The sequence below is a fragment of the Haemaphysalis longicornis genome, unplaced genomic scaffold, assembly GCF_048455015.1.
Source record: "Haemaphysalis longicornis isolate Haplotype H1 unplaced genomic scaffold, Haemaphysalis longicornis Haplotype H1 scaffold_5, whole genome shotgun sequence".
NCBI classification, from domain to species: Eukaryota; Metazoa; Arthropoda; class Arachnida; order Ixodida; family Ixodidae; genus Haemaphysalis; species Haemaphysalis longicornis.
In genome coordinates this window covers 50,579,389-50,605,975 of record NW_027526385.1, presented here as the reverse complement: position 1 = coordinate 50,605,975, position 26,587 = coordinate 50,579,389, and the positions used below count along the sequence as shown (strand labels likewise).

At 47.0% G+C, this 26,587-nt stretch overlaps 1 protein-coding gene across 1 annotated transcript; it reads left to right on the top strand.

Moving 5' to 3' along the window:
- The first annotated feature begins 675 nt into the window (after positions 1-675).
- Positions 676-25,191, top strand: LOC144139225 (uncharacterized). The gene is made up of 7 exons (XM_077671647.1): positions 676-799; positions 3,719-3,841; positions 5,436-5,506; positions 8,743-8,838; positions 10,290-10,337; positions 18,372-18,416; positions 25,037-25,191. The coding sequence occupies exons 2-7, from the start codon at positions 3,736-3,738 to the stop codon at positions 25,091-25,093; spliced, it is 423 nt and encodes a 140-aa protein (XP_077527773.1). The 5' UTR covers positions 676-799; positions 3,719-3,735; the 3' UTR covers positions 25,094-25,191.
- Positions 25,192-26,587: the final 1,396 nt, after the last annotated feature.

The window sequence follows — 26,587 nt, the reverse complement described above, 5'->3', positions numbered from 1 at the left end:
CATTGATTGATTGTGGGGGTTTAACGCGCCGACGCAACGCAGGCGATGAGGCGCGCCGTAGTGGAGGGCTCCGGATTAATTTTGACCACCTGGGGATCTTTAACGTGCGCCGAAATCTCGTACACACGGGCGTTTTTGCTTTTCGCCTCCATCAGAAAAGCGGCCGCCGCGGCCGGGAATCGAATGTATAACATAGTTGGGGTTAATATTTTTCACAATTCAGCAGCAAGGCATATGATCAGAAATCAGGGCCAGAAGCGGTAATTGTTGCTTCTCTGCCGCTTTAGGTATCGACTCAGAGTGAACGATGTAGTTTTATCTAAGATAGTGTTTATTATACATATTACGCTCTCTATATTCAAATTTTTTTGGTAATCTGTACGGCTGTTACTTAAGTCAGTATAACTGATTTTATCATTGTATTTTTTCTACACAAACTGCGTTACGTGATCGCAAGCTGTAGGAGTTTTTCAACTGATCCGCTTCAGTAGTAAACGAAAAAAGAGCGATAAAGGCTTTATTTTTGTAGTTGTTTTTGTGCTGCGGCTGAACCCCATAAACTTCACCTTGCTTTAATGGTCCGCTTTTTGTTGGCAGGAGCAATTAGTTTGTGCTGGTTTTGACGGAACTCTATGAACAAATGAGTTCTCATATACACGGCGCCTTTTTGTACACGTCACACAGTTTAGAAACAACACCAACGCGTTGGCTCCGCCGCTATACACCTTCGTTCGCCTTTCTGTGCCTTCTTTGAGGCTGAAACTGATGTAAATTTGCGGCTGAGTGGTAACTAATTTCGGTGAGTCCCTTTTGTATCCCGACGCTCGTGTCAGATCAAACAAGGCTGTATGGCGTTGTCTTAACATATGTGGGCGCTTTTTTGGTAGAAAGTTTTCTTTCGAAGGAAGCTTACGTCTTTTTTTTTACGTCATAGAATTTCCGATTGAATACTTCGGCATTATTCAAGTGATTTGCGACGGCCATGCTTTTCAGATAAAATCGGCTTTTCAACAATGCTTTAGCACTGATACTTTCACAATTTACTTTCCTAGTCAGAACTCACGAAAAGAAAAACCTTCCTAAATAAACAAAAATTACAGGGATCTGTTGACATGTGTCAATTTATGCATGTACAATGTGGTTGGTAATGTTGATAATTCATGCCGATTCTAGTTTCAAATCACTTAGAGATAAAAGTTTACGCAGAGAATAAAATTTCATTGTAGTGTAAAAACAACACGCGACTTTGCTTAAAGGGACCCTGCAATATTTTCGATATACGCTTTCACTCTTTCCTTCGCGTCTGGAAGCGCTGTGAAAGCAGTAGTTATCGCCAGCACGGAGCGGCACTGCGTGATTGACTGGTCGCAGCAGATATGCCTTCCATTTCTGCTTTCTTTTGTGGCTTCCTTTTTAAAGCTACTATCGAATGCGCTCAATGCTGCAACTGAATGAAAACCGGCGAACAGCCGCTACATGCGCTTAATGACGCATTTTGATCCGTCGAAAGAACGCCAAGACCAGGAAAGAAAGAAAACTTTTTTGAGCGAGTTTCCCAGTTTCCGAGCTACTTCGCTTCCCCTTAATCTAAGTACTGACTGCGCTGGCTGACTACGTTCTGCAAGAATTTAGGATTTCCAAAAAATTTTAAAAAAGTGTTGCAGAGTCCCTTTAAAGGCGAGCGGCAATGAGACTTAACCTCGGTCAAATTTTTTATCAGTGTAACCAAATCAACAAGGACATTACCGGTTGCACAGTAAAAGAAATGCCTAAATAATCAAACAGAATGGTTTAAAACAGCTCCTCAGCAGTCGGCACTCCACCTGCCGGCGGATCCCGCAAACAGCCCTGAGGCGGAAGTGGCATTCGTGTCATCCGCCAGCCAGCCACGCGGCACAAGAAGCGCTTGAGCTTCCCTCTCTCGGCTACTCTCAACATCCCCGCCTGCCCGCGTGCCCCCGCACAAGTGGCTGGACGGCGGGCCGCTCGCTCGCCGGCTGTGACGTCACTTACGCCTGGCCGAAATGGCGGCGTGTTTCTCGCTTTAGGGTTCAAGGTGGCCGATTTTTGCTGGTTGCTGTAATAATTGCTTGCGCGTATTTCAGATGTCATATTAAGTACCATGTGGTATGTTCAGTCAGACTATACGGTTTTCAACTGTTGACTGGAGGGTAGTTGGTATGTTTACACTCTTCACAAAAGCGGATAGCAACAGGACACAAAACAAGGAACGCGGACACGGACGGAGTTGTTAGTGCTATCTCCATGTCCCTTTTGTGTCGTGTTCCTTGTGCACTGTGCAGAAAGACTTGTCACTGCAGTTGTCCTTTAAGTTAAACCATAGGTTACTACACCATTACTTTTATGCACGCTGGCTTGAATTAGGACAAATACTTAAAAAGACGTAGATTTGGGGGCTGCCGCCGCCAGGCGTTTCCCAGGTTGATGCCAGCACGCAACATCACCTACAGGCCTGTATGTGATCCCCCACCCATTTAACTACGAATGCAGGCTGGTCAAGGGCGTGGCGTCATCTCTGCGTCGCTCTTGTAACATAGCGACAAGAAAGTGTCCATGAACTTCTGAAGAATGTTGGACGTCCGGCAACGAGTCAAGGTGTTGAGGGCAAGTAGATGACGTTTCCTTGGATCCCCGCCGAAGCTTTCATCTACGGGGATTGCAAGGCGAAAGCGCATTAACAAGCAGCAATACTGCATTCGACGGGGAAAGGCTGCATCCCACGGGCTCCGGACTCCTCGGCTGGGAGCTTCGGACCTTGTCTTCTCCTAAGTGTTCACCTTTCCTGTGTAGCCGGGAGGCGGTATTTGAGCTGGATGTTAAATATTCCCTACCCCACATTGGGTATTTCCCCTAAACTTGTCGATTAACACCAAAGTGCCTCAAAATATATTCAGGAGTTATTATCGCGAGAATTAGGCGGAGATTTCTGTCGCATTCACTAAAGGGAAACGGCGGTCGCCTACGAATCACGTCGAATCGCAGTCAAGTACGCTAACGCAAGTTTTGCAACTTATTTTTACATGAAAGTTCTGTCGGTACCTCTAACGGTTATATAATTAGGTACGGCCTCCCTCCAACAGCGAAGATGTTCAGGAGCTGGAGATATACGTTGAGCATGCCCGTCACGCAACGCGAAGGTGTCTGGCTGAGCCGACAGATGGCGTGAAAGCCTCAACAGAAATCGACTGCGCGATCTCGGCTGAAAGGTGACCGCCAGCGTGCCGAAGTCGCCAAATACCACTGCCGTATTCAAAGAAAAGGTTGCCGTACACGAATATGAAGGGCAGTACTCCTTCGGCCGTGGATGTCCACCACCAACCTGTCACTTTCGGACCCTATCAGCGAGCCCAGAAGTGCTCCCGGACGATGCGACTGCGCTCCACTGCACAATCTGGCCCTTGCGCACGGGCACGCAGTGCACTAAGACCTCCCATATATGCGCCGATAAACTACCACACCTCCGTGGGTTAGCTTCGAGTACGTACATTTTGCGGCGAATGGCGTTGTGAGCGACCTCCGCATCTGTGGGAGGTCGTCGCAGGCATGTCGTAAACAGCATCGCTAATTCAGCAGACTGGGAAGTCGCGGAACTGGCTTATATTCTTTGTATACCCCTCGAGATTGAGGTGACATTGCTTATTTACTCTCCCCAACCCTTCCCGCAGAATACCGGCATAACCAATCTTAATCTGCGCAGATTCCACGGCTGGCGCAATGATCAACACCAAGACGCTTCTAGCCATCCTGGCCACTCTGAGTGCGGCGTTGGCCCGGCGGCCTGTCCCACGAATGGGCACAGAAGCGTACGAGTGTTTCGAGTGTGAGTCTGCTATGTTAAACTTTTGTTGAAATTGATTTGCTCTTGAAAAGGCAGTGGTAACTGCTCATGACACAATCCTTTAGCGTACTGACTGAATAGAAAGTCACAGACAATCACGTTCCAACGTAACTTTAAAAGGAGCTATGAAGACAAAATGCAGGTTCGGTTCAATAAAAATGCTACATTTTCCTGATAACAATCATATTATCATAATCACAAACTTTCGGCAAAAAAAAACAGATCTTACCAAAAGCATATGAAGCAGTGGTGACTCCGTAGACACTTTCCGGTAACTTTCCTAAGACGTCACAGAATCTTGCTTGTGCAATTGGCGATCGCCAGCTCAAGCCAGTGCCGAGAAAAATAACTGGGCAATTGTAGTGAGGCCTCCAGTTCTCTTTTTATTGCATCACTTCAATTCGGACATGCAATTAACATACTGATCATTATGCTTCAGTCGTGGCCCATTTTGTGTCAATTACCGCACTGCATCACTAATGTGAAAGTCTTTTTTTATTTCTTGCATTTTTAAAAAAACCTTTCCTTTTGATGCTGTAATCTAACTGAGTTACCGAAGGCTCGTTCTTTCAGACTGAACAAAGGTGTCTTTTGTCATCATGGCTCCTTTAACACTCAGCAGGCCTCGGAACCTCGGGTTGAAACGTTCGTGAGAACCTTTATCACGCTTCTCATTTAGCTTATTTACCATTCCCCTTTGAAAATAAGTGTGGTAGACTTGTTGTGGTCTCGAAGAACAACCTGCCCTTGTATTAAGCGGCTGCTACGGAACTTTATTCGAGTTCTCCGCTTTGTGACGTTGTCTTGCCTTCAATACACGCGTTCTTGCTGTGAAGGAGTTTACAGCGATAGCTATTTTGGCAAGATGTGAGCTGACCGTACCGCTCATGGTGACGTCATTTCGATACTCTGACGTCACAGCTAGCAACGCCGTAATAGCCTGGCAACGCTTCGGACCGGAGCCTTCTCTTTAGCGTTGTGGAGTATCGGTTATACGTCGGGTTGTTATACCCTCACCACTGATTCGAGCGCCACCACAGCATGGTATGTTTTTACTTCTTAAGAATTCGTTGCCGAGTACCGGGGAGCGGTATCCATATAACGACGTGAATCTGCACACAAAGGTATAAATGGGCAAGTTAACACGCTTTCTTATAAGAACGGTGTAGTGCAGGATGTGGGCTGGCGACATAAGCCCTGTCTGCCTGCAGACGCTGATGGTTAGGGCCGAGCATTTCGGCAGCTCCACCCACTGCTGTGGTGTAATGTTATGGAGGTGGGGAGAAAGATGGTGAGTGTGGGCACACAACTGTTATGTGAAACAGTGTGCCTAATTGTAGGCGATGTTGATATGTGGGTGTGTATTTAGTGGGAAACAGCGTAGAAAAGGGGCGACTTGCTTTACAACTTTATTGTCCCTCTGAACTTTTTTTTATATTTTCTCGCGTCTTTATTACAATGAAAAAAACACATCACGTGCTAATGACAAGATTCCCCTGTCTGCTTTTAAATGTTTCATTTGACTGGATGAAATTCCGCAATAAAATCATTTCTCCCACTGCTTGCTTCCACCAAGGGACCGCCGTATTGAGCATTTGCGGGGGGAGGCGTCTGCAGTCGCCAAGATACCGTGAAGCGTGGAAAGTTGTAAGTACAACAAGGTTTAGAGGTTAATTAAGGTTACCCCTTTGGGCCCAAAACTTTATTTTCTGTGTAAGATCGGTAAACATTTTCATAATAAAACGACTCGAGAAATCACTAGTATGAAGCCAGACAAATATTAGGTTCATCAGGAGGGACACGATGAGGTGTTACTCCTGAGCGACACCGGGCACTTGTAGCTCCATATATCAGTCGAACAAGATCGCTACCTTAATCCTTAATCAGCATGGTTGATGGTTCAAGTGGAGGCTATGAACATAAACTTTGTACTGCTATCTTTTGTAACAACAACGAAATTGTACAATTTAGCTTACCTGTCAAGAGCCCATCGACCCGGCGGGCTTGATGCGAGTCGACACGCGAAAACAAGTCTCGTTTTTTTAGTGGACAAAAGTACATGCTGCCCTGTCTTCCACGCTTTTCGAAGGTCTCGATACCTTCGTCTGTCGAGATATGATGTTGATAGTGCAAAACTAAAAAAAACCCGGGGAGAGAAAAAAAGTTGGCTCCTATCCACGCTGAAAAGGTGGTTCGAAAGCAAATCTTTAAACCATACCCACAGCAATTGTTCGTGCGATGTCACTTGAATTCACACACGTGGTTTTACAAAGAGTGAAACCAGAGATTCTGCCACCCATTACCTGGACTTCGCGGGGGCGGTGTTCCGAACGCAGCAGCAGCGTCAGCCACGGCCGTGTTAGAAAGCGGACGCCGCCATGAGTCGGGGAAAAAGAAAACGGAGAGGAGATTCTTTCGAAGGGTGAGACGGCGGTAACCTGATGTGCTAGCTAAGAGCCACACCACCACGCGACACAAGCGCAGACACAGAAACAGTTTGGCATGTGAGCTTAGTAATTCCCCTTTATACCTATTTAAAGTAGTTAGTGTAGTAAGTTTGAGAATTGCGAGAAAGATGAAAGAACTTTAATAATCGCTATTTATCCGATCCAGTTGCTCCTTTAGCCTTTTGTAATGCTTTTTAATACACAACCGAATTCGTATTCACCAATTTGGAAAACGGAGTCCTATTCGTGCCAAGCAATGCGGAAAAGTGACATTTCTCTAGCGGCCCGATGTCTGTGTGCGGTCTCTACATTTTGTTTTCCCGCCCTGCAAACTAATCCTTAACGTATCTTTCCCGTACGACCACTTACGTCCGTCGGGTCAGGGTTACCAAGGAGGTGCTGTCGAACAATTTGATCAAGCCGTGCGAAGAAGGTGCGCAATGGACGCGAAGCTTGCCAGAAAAGGACAAAAACAACCGTCGCTAAAGCAGAAGACAAAGCCGTACCTCTAACGCGCCCGTCTATGCGAAATGGCTGCTGCGCGGAGAACGCTGGGTAATAGCGCCCTATCGCTGCGCCATCTCACACTGTGCTCAGGGAGAGAAAACCGCCGTCGTCCTCCTCATCCGCGTTCGGAGTTTCTTGTGCCGCACGCCACGAAGGAATCGTTGGCTGGTAGAGGTGGAAAGCTTCGCTTTATAAATGTAGTTACGATTGTTACTCCTAAGCAACGCTGGGTATCAAAGCTTCAACTACTCGGGTGGAACTTGACTTTTATTTTGACTGAAGGGGCAATAAATGCATTCTTTTTCCGACTGCCCCTACAGTGAATCCCGGCATTTAGTAATTTTGTCGTGAAGGTATATTGATGGCAATTCATACTGCTATTTCAGTTCAGAAATTGCACGAATGTCCAGATTGTGACAAGAAAAAGAAATAGTCTCTTGAATTCGTGTCACGCCAAAAAAAAATCGTCTTCATTTCATTACCTTTGAAATTGAAAATGCAGCATATGACGAGCACAGAGGCCCCATTTTCCACAACCTAAGCTTGGTTCCTGTAAATGAATTTCACGATTCCGTATTATTCTCGCGATACAAAATGTAAGTCGAAAACAATGACCGATACTTAACTCAGTTCTCCGGATTGGCAACCCGTTCCCGTGCCTACGATACGCGAAGCGCGCACACGTGTATACACAACACATGCTGCAACTACGGTCGGGAAATGCTTAAATGTACCCTATCTACTGCACTATGCTCCTTTCCAGTTTGAAAACCTCAGATTTATTATATAGTCTTGTTCATGATGATGATGCTGATGGTTGTTTTTAGAGCCACAGAAATTTTGTTTGTCTTTGCGTTATCTTGTCGCTGGTTTTATTGGAGGGTATTTGCGCCTATTCATTTTAATGACTTCATATGGCTAAGCGTGCCGGAAAACTGTTTTTTATTTGCTTTAAATTGATTTTATTTGGCTTTATCTCGTAGACACTTATGCTTTTAGTTCGATGTATAAATTAGGGCTATATAGACGAGAAATTTGTTTATGTAATGAACATATACTGTTTCGTGCAATGTATAATTATGGCTACGTGTGCCAAAAAATTCCTCTTCTAAAAAAACGTTTATTTTTTTCTTCTTGGAAATAATCTCTCAATTTGTTTCTATAATGCCTACGAATGTACATCCGCCTAATTTATTTTGGACACTACGGGAGCATCGCCCATTTTGCTCATCAGCGCCGTATGATGGAGCGATACGGCAAACTATGCCTGAGTTCCCGCATGCGCCCTAAGCCCTGGCAGCAGCACCGTCGTCTGCTAGGCTCTGCGAGGAGCAGAACCCCGCCGCCATTGTTTCCTTGGCTTATCGCACTGCCTGCCGAACAACCGTTAACGGTGACTCATACCTGAAGACTTAGCAATATAAGCCCAAATCTCAAAATTTGCTGTTTTTAGCTATTTACGAAGTACTGGCTCAACGGGCTTTCTCGTTTAAAAATAGGGCGAGCACGCAAAGCAGTGTAATAGCAAATGAAACCATAGGGGCCTGTTTTCGGTTACTTGAAAAGCCTAGCAGACAAGGGCTGTCACAGCGAGTGCATAGTGCACGTGCGAAACTCTCGTCTTTTTTGTTGTGTCACTCCGTCAAACGGCTCTGCTCAACGAAATGGTCGAACCTCCCGTGATATTGACAAACAATTGGAAAACAATTGACAAACAATTGGCAAGCTGCACATTGCCACAGCTGGTTGAACTGTAAAAGCGTCACAAGCCTCCTCAAGCCCAAGGTGGCTTTTTGCCTGTGTCCTCAGCATAGCCATTGCGTTGGAATACCCATGACTTTGACTATGACCTCCCACAAAAAAAATACATCATGCGCACAATTCTTTATTCCTCATTTTATTTCTCCCATTTGTTTCGGCCATTTTCAGCTGTCCAAGGAAAATACCAAGTTTGACATACAAGACTGCTTGATCCGGAACGCCCCATCGGTGCCAGATAGAATCTACTGTACCGATGAAACGTCGGTAAGCTTTTTACGGTTGTTTTCGAAGGCGATAGTTTCTCTTCAGGTTCCTGAGCACCAAAACATTGGTCGGTCTGTCTGCCTCCCTGTCTGCCTGCTTGTCTCTCTGCATGTCCGCGTGTCTGTCTGCCGGCTGGTCTGTCTGAATGTATGCTTCTCTCACCGCATGTCTGTCTGTCTGTCTGTCTGTCTGTCTGTCTGTCTGTCTGTCTGTCTGTCTGTCTGTTTGTCAATTTTAAGGCCTTCGGTGTCTCAATAAATGTAAACAGGGACCGTAGCCGCAGTCTTCATCGGCAACGATACAAGTGGTACCAAAATGACCGTCGCTGGAAACCGAACACAAACTGGCTTCGCGTGCGATTTAAATCCGGATCGCCAAAAGGCCAGCCAAGTGCGTAAATCACACCGCTGATCGGACACCCTGGCAGAATGGAACAATAGTTAGAAGATGCATTGGCTGTGGCGCCGGGAAAGGTGCACGTGGCGGCACGTGCGCAGAACGAGTGCACGCAGAGGAGATCTCCGATTACGCGGTGCCGCAGAGGTACGTGCGTCCAGTGTGCCTGTTGGAGTAAATCGCGTTAAAAGACGAACAAACATTTAAAGCCGTTCCACTCAGCGTAGAAGGTGTCGGAAGTGCAGAACAGTGATTCGCCATAATGGGCTGTAGCGCCGCTATCCGCTCACTGCTACCACCCAATGCTATTCAAGTTTCTCGCCTTCGTAGTGCTCGCGCGCCGTCTCCCCGAAACTTTTTTTTGTGCTTACTTTTTCTCCCGCACGTCCACGCGTTGCACTGCCACTTTTTTCCCCTCACTATCGTAAAAACCAACGCAACCAACTTTCCTAACTAGAATAACGCGGGCGCTCACGGTTAATTACGTATCGTTTGCCTCAAATATACCTACAGTTTCCTTTGTGCTAAAGAACGGTGACCTGTATGACGAGCGCCAGTGGTTCACCGCTTTCGAACGCTTATGACTCTATGAACCGCTCGACTTTGAAAGCCTCTGGGTTACGCCACGATGGCAGCCGCTACGACGGAACGCCGGCTCTACTTGGGTCCAGCGAGCGAGCTACGATGACAATGCGAGCCCCTAAAGTGCTCTGCACTTGAAAGAAGAAATAGACGCAAACACGACGTTGCACAACAGAAGTTTGTAACAATCACTAGGCTTTCGCCTGCGCACCTTGTAAGCAGACTTAAGTGCCCGAGAAATTTATTTTATTGCCTTCTGGAAAGCGATTTTCGTTTAAAAATATAACAGGCGCACCTATGTCAATATAATGTGCATGTTTTAGTGCTCCCACAGTATTACTTCACCTTGAGGAAATGGCAGCAGGTTGGCGCCAGCTACACGGCAAGGTACACGATATGTAAATCTATGCGGCCTCTGTGAAGCATGCGACGGGACCATCTGATGCTCTAATTGGCGTTGTCTTGGTTTTCAGGCGAGAATTGTGGCCCGGTGCGTGAACGATCCAATTCAAAGGCATTACGTAAGTGTCTTGCATTTCAGAATTCTTAAGCAGTGTCAGTGAACGATAATAAACCGTCATTATAACTAATCGGACGAGACGTGAAAGTGGCATCGTTATAGGTGCTACTTTGTTTAAAGTGGACATAATTTTTTAAAATCATTTCAGGGGGCACAGTGAGAAGCTTCGAGTAACGCGAAATTTACAATGAGCCTGCTTGGGTATTACAACGGCTTACTGAATTTTAATGCGTAGCACCTCTAGGTGGCCGAATATTTGCTCGATTGATTATGGGGTTTAACGAATCGAAGTTACACTTCCGCTATAGCGTGCGCCATGGTGGAGGGCTCCAGACAGATTTTGACCATCTGGGGGTCCTTAACGTGCGCCGGAAGCTGTACACCCTGGTTTTTTCGTTATCCGCCTCCACCTGAAAAGCGGCCACCGTGGCTTGGATCAAACCCGTGTCCTCGGCTCAGCAACACAACATCTTAGCCACTGAACAACCGCAGCGAGTGGCAGACTATTTTCGCGATAGATCCAAAGGTTTCATTTCCTTTTGGTTTAGTTATGGGTACGAAAGATCCAGTCGGAGTAATCATCATAACTCTTATTTTTGGAATAAAACTCTTACGGCCGCATTGTAAGTCTCTCCTCGAGTCCATGTGTTTTCTCGAATTGGCTGAGAATATAATGCTCCATTGATTTTACATGCGCAAATCTGTTGCACCGAACTCCTCGACGGGAGGCTTGAAAAGGGCGGAATTCAGACTACCGTCACCGTCACTGTAGCACGCAAGTCAGCAAAGGCGGCCATTTTGGTGTTTATCAGTGCTGCCAGATTGCCGCTTCTAAGGCCTTCCCAACCCAAAGCCACAGCTTTTCTCGAAGTTCAGGCCCGCCCCGAGATCCTCGCGAAATTCTTCTGTAATGGCAAGAGCATTCTACACGCTTGCCTTGCTAGTACAAAAGAAAGCTATATCATCGGAATTTGCTAAGAATCTCACCTCAAACGACGATAGCTTAGACTACACCCTCGAACTATGTTGTACTGTATTTTGCGCATATATAGTGGTTCGAGGTTTAATCGAAACAGCAGGGGTGATAAATGGCACCCTTGACGATCCGATGAAAGAAGGTGAATTGCTTGGGCTACTCGATTGTTAAATGTCACTCTTGTAGAGCCATTGGGATAACATCTTCAAATACGATCGGTTAGCCTTGATCCTGCGTTCATATGCTGTAGAGCATGAAAGAGGAATTGGTGACTGACACAATGGAAAGCCTTGACCAAATCTAGTTTAACTATGGGTACTGGTCTGAAGCACCCGAAACACACTCAAGTGTAAACCTTGCAAAGTGAATGTTAGTTTGAATAGGTCATCTGCGGATGCCATATCACTGGTGCTCAATAACTAGGAGCTCAATTACATTTTGGAGACTGTTGTCCAAAATCTTAGAAAGTAGTTTATTATTTACATTACATAAAGAAATCAGACGATATCCTTTTACTTCACGCAGTTTTTCAATGTCACTATCTTTTGCGACTACAACAATGTAGCCTTCGTACAGCGTAGGTGGAAGACATCCGGTCTTATTTACCAGGATATATGAGGCGTTTTTTCTTCGAAATGAGCCAGATCCAGAAACCTAAACTAAGTCGGATAAAACTGCAGTAGCGAGTAAAACTTGGCTACGTTCCCCTAAAAACGGGGTGGCAAGAAAATGGTTTGGAAAACGCCCTGAAAACGTGTGCGCAGATCGTACTTCGTATCGAAAATGCGCCAGATCCCGCTGTTCCAGGGATCAAAATGAGCCAAATTCATTTGCCCAATAGGAGTTTGCTTTTGGCTTCACTGCTCGAACTGTTTCATGGGTGTTTTCAGCAGTTTTTTTGCCATTCGAAGCTGGCTTATGAATTCGGACGGCTATTATTAGGTGAGCAAAAGACAGAGAGAGAGAGAGATATAACTTTATTACGCAATAATGCGAGAGTGGTTCTTTAGTCCAGGAGCCGATGTGCTGTCCAGGCTGCCGTAGCCCTGGTCACAAGCAAGAGCTGGTCCTCGGGTCGACAGCTGGACAGCAGTATCTGCTCAGGGGAAGGGGACGGGTTCAGGGGTGGAAGGTCCAAATTTTTTGTTCAGTCGAATAATATTTGTTAGAGTTCCTGGGTCGTGGCAGAATTTACACTTATCACAGTACTGTGTAGGGAAGAGTAAATGCATACGGATGGGGTGGGGAAAAGTACCTCCTTGAATTTGTATGAGTGTGATTTTTTGGCTTTTGGAAGGTCTATCTCGTGGTTTGGTAGTATTCTGTGATTTATTGGTAGGTGAGGAGAGGTGCGGAAAGAGCCCCGGTCTCAGTGGCTCCATGAGTGAGGTCTCGAGCCTGTTGATGAGCAAAATTGTTGCCCGTCAGTGCAGAGTGGGCGGGAGTCCACACAATGTCCAGCCGGCATGTCGGCATGTGGTGGGGGCCACCCGTCCCGACAGCAGCCTGCGGCAGGCGGCTTGCCAATCCGTCAATATAATCTTGGAGGCGGTTTGGGTAAGGGCGAGCGCAATAGCTAATTCTTTAGCGTTCAGAGAGAAAGTTGTCCGGATTGAAGCGGTGGTGATGAGGGCGTTCTTAGATGTTACCACTGCCTCCATAGTTTGGTTATCTGGGTAACTGGCCGCATCTGTGTACATTACGTCGGATCGGCTGCTGTAAAGTTTTTCGTGGGCTTTTCTTCGGGCTTCTCTACAACCTGGGTGGAAGTCCGGGTGCATATTTCTGGGAATGGGGCGCACAAAAATGTACTGGCGCCAAGTGTCGGGGACGGTGACCAGGTGAGTCTGTTCAGGGCATGACCATTGAATATATCGAAGGACAGCGCAGCCTGCCTTTGTTTGGGCAAGTCGAAGGCGTTGACTAGAAAGGTGTCCTTGGATGAACCCCTCTATGGTATTGTGGGGGCCCATGCTAAGTAGTTTGGCTGTAGACGTGCTCATCGGGAGACCCAAAGCTTGTTTTGTTGCTTTGCGAATGGAGCGATCAAATTTGTCGGTGTCGGTTCGAGTTGGGACAAAATATGGCGTGACGTAAGTGAGGCGGGAGATGACAAAGGCCTGAACGAGCCGAAGAGTATCTTTTTCTTCTATCCCTTGGTGCCGGTTGCCGATGCGACGAATCATATGTATTACCTGATCAGTCGCTTTACTGAGGTTCTTAGGTGTTTGGTCGTTTCTAGTGTTGGCTTGGATAGTAAGACCTTGGATCTTCAGGGCTTTATCCAGTTGGATAGTGTGTCCGTCGAGGGTAATCGAGATTTTGTCAGGGTCAGAGTTGAGGCTGTGCTTACGCGCTAAAATTATTTGGGAATTTTTAGGAGAACAGCCGAGGCCATATGCTTGGGCATACGCATTCACTGTGTCCGCAGCACATTGGAGAGTTTCTTGAATGCCCCCAAGGGAATCGGTGCCCGCCCACAGGCTGATATCATCCGCATTAAGGGCATGTGGAAGGTTGGGTAATTGCTCTAGGGCAGCGGAAAGGCCAATGAATGCGATGTTAAACAGAAGAGAGACAATACAGATCCCTGGGGCGTGTCGCGACTGCCGAGTTGGATTGGTTTAGAGGTGATATCCCCTAGTTTGAGGATGGCTCGGCGATCTGTGAGACAATCGGCGATTTTGCTGTAGGTTCGTCCTCCGTAGCCAGTCTGATTAAGCCGACCAAGAATCGCCGCGTGAGTCACGTTGTCAAATGCCCCTGTAAGATCCAGGGCAAGGATGGCTCGAGGGGAGTGACGGGTGGCTGTTGCGATTATTTTTTCCTGCAGTTGAAGGAGCACGTCGTGGGTGCCGAGGTGTTGACGAAATCCATACATGGAAACTGGCATCTGTCCCATATCTTCTAAATGCTGCGGGAGCCTCTTGAGGATAATGCGCTCCAATACTTTTCCCATACAGGAGTTGAGTGAAATCGGTCTGAGGCTGTCGATAAGTGGGGATTTACCTGGCTTGGGTATGAAACGTACTTCAGCAGTCTTCCATTGCGATGGAAGCTTCCCATACGACTAGACCTCATTAAAATGAGTGAGCAGGGTCGCTTGTGCTTCGTCCCCAAGGTTGGCGAGGGCCTTGTAAGTAATCTGGTCTGGTCCAGGAGCATGGTTTTTCTTGCATTCTTCCAAGGCAGCCCTGAATTCATTTAGCTGGATATTCCGATCGAGGGACTCATTGAGGGTACCTGTGTTTGGTTGCGGTGGGTCAGCTGTCTCTGTTTGTATGTATTTGTCTTGAAGGTCTCGGTTGAGTTTGAGTTGGTTGGGTGTCCCAGAGTACGCAAGTATGGTGCGGGCCATGTTTCGGTTCGATTCCCCTTTGCTGGTGAGGGGATCAAGTAGGTGGCGTAGTAGGCGCCACATTTTGCGGGTAGTAATAGTGCCTTGCAAGCTGTCGCACACATGGAGCCAGTATTCTCTGCTCAACTTCTGAGCGTATTCAGCGGCTTGTTGTGAGAGCAGTGAAATCTTCTTACGAAACTTTCTATTATGGCGCTGATGCTTCCATCTGCAGGTAAGGCCGTGGCGCGCCTCCCATATGCGAATGAGCTTTGCGTCCACAATTGGGGTTTGGTAGGATGTGACTACAGTCTCTGTATGAGCCTTAACTTCACGAGTGAGGTCTTCTGTACATTCCATGAAGGGTTGGTTAGGGTCTGAGGACCGAATTAGGCGGGAGTTCCGGAATGCATCCCAACTGGTGATACGAGCAAATCCGGAGCGGGCTTTGAAATCCCGGTGTTGGACGAGCAGGTGGGTAATGTAGTGGTTCGAGCCAAGATTTATTTCAGTATTACTCCATCTAGGAAGGTCTGGGCTTGTGTCATGACATGCGCTAGTACCTGTGCGGATAGGCGTGTTGTGGTCATTCATGAGGGTGAGGCTGAGGTTTTCGATGGCTGACATCCCGCTCTGCCCTTTTCTTGTGTTATACGTGTACCCCCAAAACTGGTGTGGAGCGTTGAAGTCCCCGAGTACAAGTAGTGGACACTGCCTAGCGAGGTGGTCTAGTGCTTCCTGAATTGTCCTATCGATCTCGGGTTTCTTGGTAGAAGGGCTACAGTAAATGTACAAAATAAATATATTAGATATTTTTTATGGAAGAAGAGAGGACCTCCACAAGCGTGTGTTCACAGCCGGCTTGTGGCGTTAGATGCTGTGTGGCTTCAAAAGAGTTGCGAACTCAACTAACTGTAGCTTTCTTCAAGGGATCTTCATAGGAGAGGTAGCCCGAAAGCTTGGTGGGTCATTTTTTTTCTGTAATACTATAATATCTGGTTGTGGGTTGAAAGTAAGTATGTACTGCTGTATAGAGGCTGCTTTGCCTCGGTAGCTACGGCAATTTCATTAAAGGATCGCCGTCGCTTGTTGTTTGAGCGTGTCGTGGCGATCTGAAGGCGGGTGGCAGGTCATGTCATCGACTGTTCGGTTGTAAGGTACTGCGCGGCGATGGGGACGGGAGCCACAAACGTCGATTCTGTCTTATCTAATAGGTCCTGCGTCTGTACGGGTTTGAAGGCCTGCGGAAGTCGGGACGAGAGAAGCCTGCTTTTCCTCCCAGAGGGTGACAAGATCTTCTTTGAGGGATTTAAATTCTTGCTTGAGGATGACATTGTCTCAGCGGAGGTTTTTTGATTTCCTCATTCAAATTTCTATGCTGATTGACTAGTTGAGCTAAGTCGTCCTGAGACGAGGGAGGTTGGTTTACAGTCTGTAAGGTGGGATTTTGGTCTGCAGCGTGTGTGGATGAGTGAGCCATAGGTTCGAAATCAGGATTGGGTTTCTTTCGTTTTTCTGGGTTAGTGCTGGGGGGTGCGTGTTCTGGGGCTTCCAGACGTGATTGTAAAGAGCCTATCATAATTTTATTTTGTTCAAGGATTTGCAGCAACTGAGGACACTCGTCGCATTGTGTGTTAGCCTGGGGTGACTCTGTATTGAAGGGGGTTGGGGTTGAGCAGTGCGAGATACGTGCTGAGCCCAGCCTACTTGTTTTGAGCCTTCATTGTGTGCAGCCGACCCCGCTGGTGCTCCGCCAGGCCCCTTACTTTTGGATCTGCTCCGACGTCTCGAACTTGGAGTAGCAGACCACTCCCTTCTCCGTCCACGTGGACGAGTCTTGTCCCGAGCTCTGTCCCGGCTGGCCGCGACGATTTGCCGGAACCGTCGTTGCCGGAGGATGTAGGGTTCGGCATAGTGCTTCGTGCATCCAGGCGAGCCCGAGAGATGGGGACCACCACAAAGGCCGCAGGTGGGGAAACAGGGATGGTCTGGGGCCGGGTCTCGGAGGCCGCAGTGGTGACACACTTGGACGTTGAGCTGAGGGCAGGCCACGTGCCCCGACGTAGGACATCAGCGAAAGATTTGTCCTCCGCACATCGACGTATAAGGCAACGGCAGAACAAGTGAACGAAATTATACAGAGATGTGAAACAGCGCTTTTACTAATGCTCACCAGTACCTACGAAGTTGTAATTTTCCAACACCCATATTTACCCTTTTAGCACATAAATAAATATCCGCCCCTTACAAGCCGTGGGAAATTCCCCCTTTTCCCCTCTGAGAGTACGAACCACTTAATGAAAGCGAAGAAGAAGATATGCATGGCCTTCTCGTGAACGTTTTGGAAATTCATGGCGACGCAATGACGAGAGTGCTTACTTCGTGAGTGGCCTCAGGCATGCCAAGAAAATTATCCTATGGAAGAATTTGAAACGAGCTGCTAATGGTGGCAAGAGGGCTCACCTGCTCTCCATGTATAATTCCACTATTTGACGCATTTTCCACCAAAACGCAGTCGCACCGTGCTTGAAAGTCAATTTAAATGAAATTTTCAAAAGAATGAAGCGTCAAATTGAGTGTTTCAATTCACTATGAGCCAAATCCAAACTTATCACCCCAATATCGCTCAAATTCATGGCATAATTTTTAATTGCTTGTGGTCATAAACTTTCCCTAGCTCACATTAAAATATTTCATGTAATAGCTTTGACTGCGTTGCATTTAGGTTCGGCAGCAAACGTACGCTTGTTTCTCAAATTCGCCTTAGGTGGCTCTGGCTCATTCTGATAAAAGACAGCTCTTATATGTACCAGGATGTCAGCTTTCAAGTTCATGAAGTTCTCCCAACGATTTATTTAATTTATTAACACGAAAGTGTTTTATTCCCGGTACAACAAGGTTTCACTCACGTCATATCAGTCACACAAGCGACGCCAGTACAACGAATCAAGCGGCCTGTAAAAAGGGCGGCCCTGAACACAGGGTCTCCTTGTGCAGAAGACACCTTTCGTGCTAAAAATTTACTTGTGCTTAGTGTTCTTAGTTTTCGGGTTTTATATTATTGCACGAAAGTGTTTTATGTCGGGACACGCCGAGATTTCAGTGACGTCCAAACCGTCACAGAAATGACGCCAATACACATTTGAAGAACCGACCCGCCCGCACGACTTTGGTCACCAAGCACATCCACAAGACAGCCGCCTACCCGCATATCGTGCTCAGCTGCAGATTTCGCTGCACATTTCACTTTCGTGTGTTACTGATTCCTACGACAGAGGAATCAACCACCGTTTTTTATGTGTTTTTCACACGCCAACACGTACGACGGATTTTAGCAGCTGTCCAAAAGAACAGAAGGAACGTTGCAACCGAACCAGTAGGGTGCACTGGGTGTGTACAGAAGTGCACGGCTGCGGCCCATCTTGGAACGGAATCTCGAAATTTCGGCCTGTTAGCGAAGTACCTTGACACATACCTGGCAGAGTGAAGAGAGAGAGAGAGAGAGACTAAACATGTTTATTGTATCTTATTAAAGAGTCCTTAGGGTGGCCTCCTCATTCCAGGAGTCCATTGGCACGGGCTGCGTCTTTTGCCCTCTCCACCAGCTTGAGCTGGACGTGAAGACTACCTTTCAATTTCTTAAGCTCTGTTTCCCTCGACTAACATTTCAAACATCCCTATGGAATACTTTCATAACTGGTGATCTTCATTTTTGTTTGCAGAAAATGTCCGACAGAATTTCCCGGGAGTTCAGTAAAAAGCTTGAGGTAAGCACATGAGAACCCATGTTCCCTTTTGCTCGCACTAAGTCGACCCTTTAAGCTACGAATACTTTGTATTAAACTTTGCTCAGACTCAGACTACTTTTACTTTGAGCTAACGTGTATTGCGGTGAAAGGTCTTAAACTAACAATGTGAAAGTGACACCACGTGGCTTTCTGCGCAGTTGGCTGGGCTAAATACAGCCATCACCACTGTCGTCATGATGACCATAATGAACAACACGTGGCTGCCTTTGCGTTTGGCTGGGCTACACACAGCCATCACCATTGTCGTCATGATGACCATAAGTAACAACACGTGGATTTTTTTGTGGTTGGCTGGGCTAAACACAGCCATCACCTTTGTTGTCATGATGACCATGTGAACGCCACCCACGTTCCCTCCTTTCCCTGCGCGCCCCCGTCAAAGAGGACATTTTTAGGAGTCTAACCCAAAAATTTTCGCCATTGCGAATTCATTCGGAAAAATTGCAGCTATAAGGTTTCCTTTTTTCGTGCGATAAGTCAAATGAGGTGGCTAACAAGAAATTTATGCATATTGGTTTGACGCTTTAAAATATCCGGGACTTAAACGGGCCATGAAGACAAAACACAAGTTCGGTTCATTCAAAATACTGTCTCGTTAGAAGCATACTGACACCACTTTTATCGTAAACTTCGCTCAAATAAGTAATATAATCAGGAAAAACGGGAAAGGCCATGCGACCCTTTCGCTCATTTCCCGCAATAGAACCTATGATGTCATACCTGGCGCTCTTTAGCCTTGATTCCCTTGCGCCAAGAAAAGCTAACATCATCATCACCTATGATGCCATACCAGCCAGCTCTGCGATTGGTGGAGGGGGGGAAAAACAAAACGCAAATTAGGCAGAGCCTGCAAGCTTGCTTTTCTGACGGAGCGTAAAGCAAAAACGCCCGTGAGTACGAGATGTCGGCGCACCATTAAGATCTCCAGGTGGTAAAATTAATCTGGAGCCCTCCACTACGGCGCGCCTCATCACCTGCGTTGCATCCGCGCGTTAAACCCTACAATCAATCAATCAGAGCTGACAAGCTTGTTGAATGAAGTATTTGCGCTTAAATTTAGGGCACAATATTTTTAAGCAGTAAGAATGGTGGGACAAACAGTGGAAGTTCCGAGAGCACACATAAACACAGATGTGCCGATGCGTACTGCTGTTGGTACTGCGCGTCCTATGCTTAGTTTAGCTGCACATGACTGCGACGTATTGGGTAGTATCAGGCGCACTGGCCGATTGAGGCAAGCAACGGTGTCTTACCTGCGCATATTTGTCGAGCGAGCACTATGTTTCACAAAATGATTATTTTCTACCTGAGCAAGACAAGCCAGTCTCAAATACGGTAAACAACAATCAAGAGGCAGAGAACGGCTTGCCACGGTATGGTGGCGCCATCTAGGTTCGCTAACGTTCAACAAGGCTTGCCAATCGGCTGAAGAGCGGTCGGTTCCTGTGATGTCATTGCAGACCACGAAAACACACTATTGAGAGGAAAAATCAAAATTTTAACCTAAATTGTCTATCTCTCAGTGAATTAAACACCGTTTGCATCCGGGGAAACGCTGGGGACACTATAAAACACAAAATCTTTCGAATAAAACAAACTTGTATTTTGTTTTCATGGCACATTTAAGCCTAGAGCTTCGCTTTGACACCGTGAGGCGACGAGCGGTACCCGCAGCTTCAAGAACGTTGTGTACGAGACGGTTCACTTTGTTAACGCCGCTTACGTGAAAGGGCGTGGAGTATTTTATGCATGCTTTGATTGAATGGTTTAACGGCGCCTAGACAGGAATGTCGCGCGAAAGCAGCATACGTTCCTGCTTAGGAAGCGTTTGCCAATACCCTCTTGTGGGTATGTGCTGCTCTTTCTGGGTGTAATGCTTCGGTAAGCTTGAGATTACGCATTCAGTATTCAGCGTACGGACGCAGCTTTCGTGTCGTCGACAGTGCTGGTACTTCTGCTATACTGGGTAATAATTTGATGTATTGATTGATTCATTGATTGATTGAGTAATTAAATAATTGATTGATTGATTCGTGCATGCCCTGGCGTTTTCTGTAGCAATGCGCACTGTAGCAAAGTGTGCTATTTATTGATTGATTTATTTATTTGTTTCATTATTTATTTATTTATTTATTTATTTATTTATTTATTTATTTATTTATTTATTTATTTATTTATTTATTTATTTATTTATTTGAAGAATGCTCGAGGCCGAAACCCCAGCAACCGGGTACATACATCACCCAGGAACCATATTGCGTAGATACTTTCAGCTATCAAAGATTAGCCAAAAATTCGGCAGTAGTAGATATTAGATTCCCGTTTATAAACCGTCCTCCATTACTATTGCCGGTATGTAAAACTAAAACTTTCTGGGAATGTATCGCTTGGCTAGCTTATCAGCAGACGACGGGTATGTGCTGGAGCGCCATCGCTAAGCCGTAACGTCACGCTTTTGAAGTAATGCGACATTATTTGACACCCGCACGTTGACGTGCAATGTGTAAGTTGAGTACTTCTCGACTATATACCGCATGACGACGCTGTACCTTAAAACGTTACGTTAATCCTTACCTCTTTTTTTATGCGAAACGTTAGGTAACACCCTCGTTGAACCTTACGACATGCAGAGGCGTCGCACTTTGTTTACGCTGAGTTTCGGGTAAGAGCCCTAAAGGCTCTTACTGTAGGCAGCCATCTAGTTGATTTCAAACGAAAGGGTGACCTTCTCATTGACACTTTAGCGTTGAGTCAGTGCTGAAAGATCCCTTATTTTCTGAGCCATCGCTAATCAAACAACGGGTTTTGCCAAAACCATTTCCCTCGCAGCGATTTCATGACGCGAACAGCCGGGTCCCGATAAACCGGAAGCAAGCTGGGCAGCGCTGCTGTACAGTGTTACAGAAACAACCAAATACAGCGCTACCAGGTATTGAGTGGTTTCATCAGTTTCGATCCCATCAATATTGCTTCCCCGAAGTCCCACTTTCTGTACTTATTCGCACCACTAACCACAATCGCCATTGGACCTGCGATATTAGGCAGATTTAGACAGCCTTTCCGGGCGTTAGCGTAGTGCTAGAAAAGCGGAGCGTGCGCTCGTCGCGACGCGCCCATAGATAGTTTTTTGTAGCGTGCGCTAACGCCTGCGGCGCCACCTGTTGAACCCAATGCGAAGTACCCAATTTTGACCATTTTTACGTGGCTAATCAAAGCAGGCTGCAGCTGGATGGCGTTTTTGTAGCGTAAGCTACACTGGCTAAGGTTGAGCAGTTTCGTGTCGCTCGTGGAGAGCCGTGCTGCGCATGTGCGAGGAGCAGTAACGTCTCACGGCGCACAGCTGGTTCGCCGGAGCCTCCACCGCCGCGATTCGATTGGATTGGATTGGATTGGGTTGGATTGGAAATCACTTCAGCAGCAGTAATCATGATATTCAGCTAATTCTAGACAACCAGGAGACCTAAGAACAACCAACTGAAACGTAGCTCACGCTACGTATATGCTGGCATAGCCCCTGCTAATTTTTAATGGGTTAGTGCTAGATTCGATAGTAACAATCCTAAAGGTATGATAAAAAAGACCCTCTTACATTGATTCAGTATATACGATGCACCGTCGTAATTGTTTTGGTCAACCGCGCAACGCTTAAGTTTTGAAGCGACACGCAGAGCTCGGTATAATCATTTTATTCAGCTCTCAAATATGCCAGGGCCATGCGACAAATACTACTGACCATGGCATGCGACGCTAATGAGACGCGCAAAATCAAACAGCCGGTAGGCTGACACGGCAGTTTAGTGATACACTTCATCGGGGTTTAGCAACTCAACAAAATATACGAAGCATTCCTATTACTCACTTCCTCTTCTTTGTCGAATCAAACTAAAAATCCTTCGCGTTTCACACGAGTAGCGCAACGTTCTCGGCTCGCACCCGAGGGTGCAAGGACGGCGCAGGTGATAACTCTTGAATGCCCGGAATGGAGGCCGCCGATCCGCTCCAACACTTTGTGCATTCCACCACCGCCACACGAACACCGCCACCCGTTTTCGCAGCCATGCTGGTTGTCCTTGGTCGGTACTTTCTGGCCGGTATGCCTGCTAGAACTGAAACGTTGTCGCCGAAAGAAAAACCACGCGACGGTTTGCATTTTCAGTCGGGGAACCGGCTCTCTCGCCTCCTGCCGCCGACATCGCCTGAGCAGCAGCCATTTTAGAAGCTGTCCTCCCGCCGGTCCGGAGCGCCCCGCAAGCGCCTCCGAACATTCCCACCCTTCGCGTGCGTAGCAACGCATCGTCGCGGCGTTTCCGTAGCGTACTGCGCATGAGCAGTCCCAACCCGCCCCTCCTTTGCGTACGCTCGTACGGAGGGCGCGCCCAACTAAATATGTCTTTTGTCCTTTTTAGGCAGCCCGAATCTTGGTGTCGCGCCAATCGCTCATGAAAAGCACTCACACGCCTCCTCCCATTGCCGTCCCGCCCCAAATGTGGACGAGTAGAGCCATCTATGGTCAGACAGGGAAGACATTGCGCAGGCCGACGGTGTGTACATTTGAAAACGTTTACGTTAGCCAAAATACGGGTTGCCATATTTTTACCCCAGCAAAACCACGGAGGAAGACACAATAAAAGTGGCTATGGAGAAAGAATTCTACAAGGGTCCCACGGTTATCTGGCCGGGTATTTCAACGAACTCGAAACGAACGTGTGGGGGTTTGGGGTCCCAGCGGGATCTATCTACTATGCTCTTATGATATTGTTTCCAGATTGCTCTTTGTTCTTCGATGTTCAAAGAAGACACAACAGAAACTTACAGTTATATTTTATCAACTTCCTAAAGCGTAATGTGAAATGATGATGATGTGTGGACTTATGGCGCAAGGACGACTGAGGGCAAAGAGCGCCAAAGGATAGTTGTTCATTTGAGTGATACGACTACTAGAAACATTTCAGTAAAAGGAAACGTAAAATCAAACAGCTTGGCCATCGTACAGCTTGGCTATCGTGCACACTGATGTAAAATATTTGCCGAGCAATTTTAACCACTTCCAGTATAAGTAGCGCGGTATAGCCAGGGGACGCGACTCCTGTCTTCACGTTTTCGCTATTTGCTATCTTCTTTCAGAAAAGATACGTGCGAGAGTGGTTTATTCAGGTTCCCGAGGCACTAATCTGTCAGTCCAGAGCAAATTGTAGTTTGTCCTCAGTGTCCCCCTAAAGTGGCGCGCTAGGCCTAACGTCAGGTCGTGCCATACCCGCGTCACCGCCTTCCACTGCTGCGCATCAGCCTTTTCCCAAGCGAGTTACAAACGGGACATTAAACAAGCTTCAGACACGGTACCGCCTATTTTACGGAATGGACACTTACGCTTGTGCGTAAAGACTCGCCGACCAAATCATCAACGCTGATTGGCTATTAGCCTCTTTAAGAATATTTCGCCTGGACTCGTGCCCCATAGGGAAGCTTGCACTTACCGGGTGTCGGACGAAAACGATCTTCTCGCACACATTTGCCAAGCGAAAGCACTAAATGCCTTATGAGGGAAGCCCACCTACCTTACGCGTATGAAGAGCGAACAAGCGCTACAACGCATGAAATAATTGCGATGACGTCATCGGACCACCTTGCGGCGCCCGCAAGCGGTTATAACTTCCCATTTCTGATCGACCGCCATTCGATGTGGCAGAGCATTACGATACCGGGGGTTCCAGTGGGCGCCGAAATGTGGTACTGCGACATTTCTCCCTCGAGGCCAACACCGTCGATGACGCCTGCTTGTTAACACGAAACTGTTTCATTCCCGGATACACAAGGATTTCACTGACGTCATATCCGTCACGGAAATGACGCCAGTACAACGAAGCAAGCGGCCTGTAAAGGATGCACCCCGCCATACAGGATGTCATTGCGGGGAAGCAACCTTTAGTACTAACGAGTACGTAGGTATAACTTAGGCTTCTTTGTTTTCTGCTTTTATATTTTACACAAAAGTGTTTTATGCCGGGATACAGCAAGCTTTCACAGGTGTCATATCCGTCACGAAAATGGCGCCACAACAACTTTGCCGAAGCGACACGCCGGCAGGACGTCGCTAGCAAGCACACCCAAAAGACAGCCGCGGACCTTCAAATCATGCTCAGCTGCAATTTCGTTTCAAATTTAACATCCGTGTTTTACAGATTCTTGGGACAGGGGAATCAACCATAGTTCTTTTGCGTAACAGGGCCTGTAACGCTCCACGTTATTAGGCAGGTTTCTACCAGTGGTTTTCGGTGAACGCCTACGGGATGCCACGGACAAGCATTCCCTTGCCCTGCCAAAGTTTACGAGCTCTGTACAAGACACCACACCTACCGTTACTGAATGGTTGTTTTGTTTCTCCAGGCTGCATCCGAATTGTCTCATCAAAGTAATACTGTTCTCAATGGCTGCGCCTTAATAAATTTGCCCTCTTCCGGAAACCATTTGCTTCCGTAAACAGCCAACTTAAAAATAATATTTTCATGGTAATTTTGGGGTATGGTTTGTGCTCACACTGAAAAGTGTAAGCCCGTTTATTTGTTGTTACTTCTTTTCAGACTTGCATCGGAGAGTACCACAAAAACCGTAAAATAAACAAAAAAAAGAAGTGGTGAACACAAGATACTCCCAGCGCTTCCTACGTATGTATACGTCGCGGTGACGGGTAACTCATTGGCTGAAACGAAATAAAATCTTAATGAATAAACACAAAACTGTGAAATCTTGCATGGGTTTGCCACTGTGTTGTCTGTGCAAATTTCTTTAATAGTTATTAAACGTTCGTAGTTATTTGTGTGGAGTGAAGGGGGCCCCATCATTTTCCTTATAATCGAACGTCTGCCACAAGTAGGGAGCTATGTTCGCACCTTTTGTTCGGCATCTGCCACCACGACTTCCGGATCCACAATTATCTGAATTGGGTTGAGGGGGCCGTTGAAGGAATCAGCCGATAGCGAAAGATCGCTCAGCACATGGCTGAATGGCACATGGCCCACTTCTATCATCGAGGTCTCCACCTCACTCTCATAACTTCGGTATAAGTGCAGCCCTTTAAGAAGAGCGGATGAAGGTTTTTCATTATGTTTTGTACCCCTGTAGTGGTGGCATGCACTGGCATCTGGCGTCCATTTCTGAACAGAAAATTACCCCATAATACGCCCTCTTCATGAACGTTCATAATTGGATTTCTCAGAATGAGGGGCTGGTTCAATGAATAAACGAGGCAACGCCAACTGTCCGGCATGCGAAGAAAGATTACATGTCTCCCATATGGCCGGGGTGACTATGGCGCACGCGAGTTGGTTCTTGTTATCTTAGGGAAGTTCATAGTTGAAATCTTCGTACGTACGCAAAGGCTGAAAAATAAAGTGAAGCCCATGTTTACAGCCGACCATCCTTGTTCTCTTGTTTCATAAGCGGCAAGTGACGGATTTTTTTATCTTCGCTATTAACAGGTACAACCTATCTGGAATATAACAGAGGTCCCGTGTACCAAGCGATGTCATTGTTTCAGTGCCGTTACGGGTAGGTAACCCGTTGCCAGTACTCCCAGAGAGCGCGTGATTACGAAGAGTGAAGGGATGGGCAGAACCAGCAAAATGCCGAGTGGCGGCTTGCTACTAAAACAGATAAAGACCGTTCCGGGAGGCTGAGAAAACGAAGAGGAAGGTTGCTTCTACCTGTCGCAGAGCAAGATCATATCCCCGGATTGCCTCTTCCCCTTCTTCCAGGGTTTTGGTAGACCACACGCGGTCAACTCTTACGCGTCCTTAACTTCCACTTTGAGATCTACGCACGCGAGCTTTAGAGTTTTCGAACCCGCTAGACAGGGTACCTGTTTCATACCCGACATGCTGGCATCTGCTATTTCCGCCACGCTGTCGCCATCTTGCACAAACTCCTCACGAACACTTGGGGCGGCGACCCACCAAACCTAACCAGTTCCAACTGTGGGGCAGCTTATTGCCTACAGAAAACCTGAATCAACGAGAAAGAACTGTGCAGACAAGCACTCGTCTTCCATTGTCCTCCACAAGCACTGCCCCCCGCCCCGGGTTTGTCGTATCGCATCCCGCTAAAATGGCGGAGCACGCAAAAAAACCCGTGTG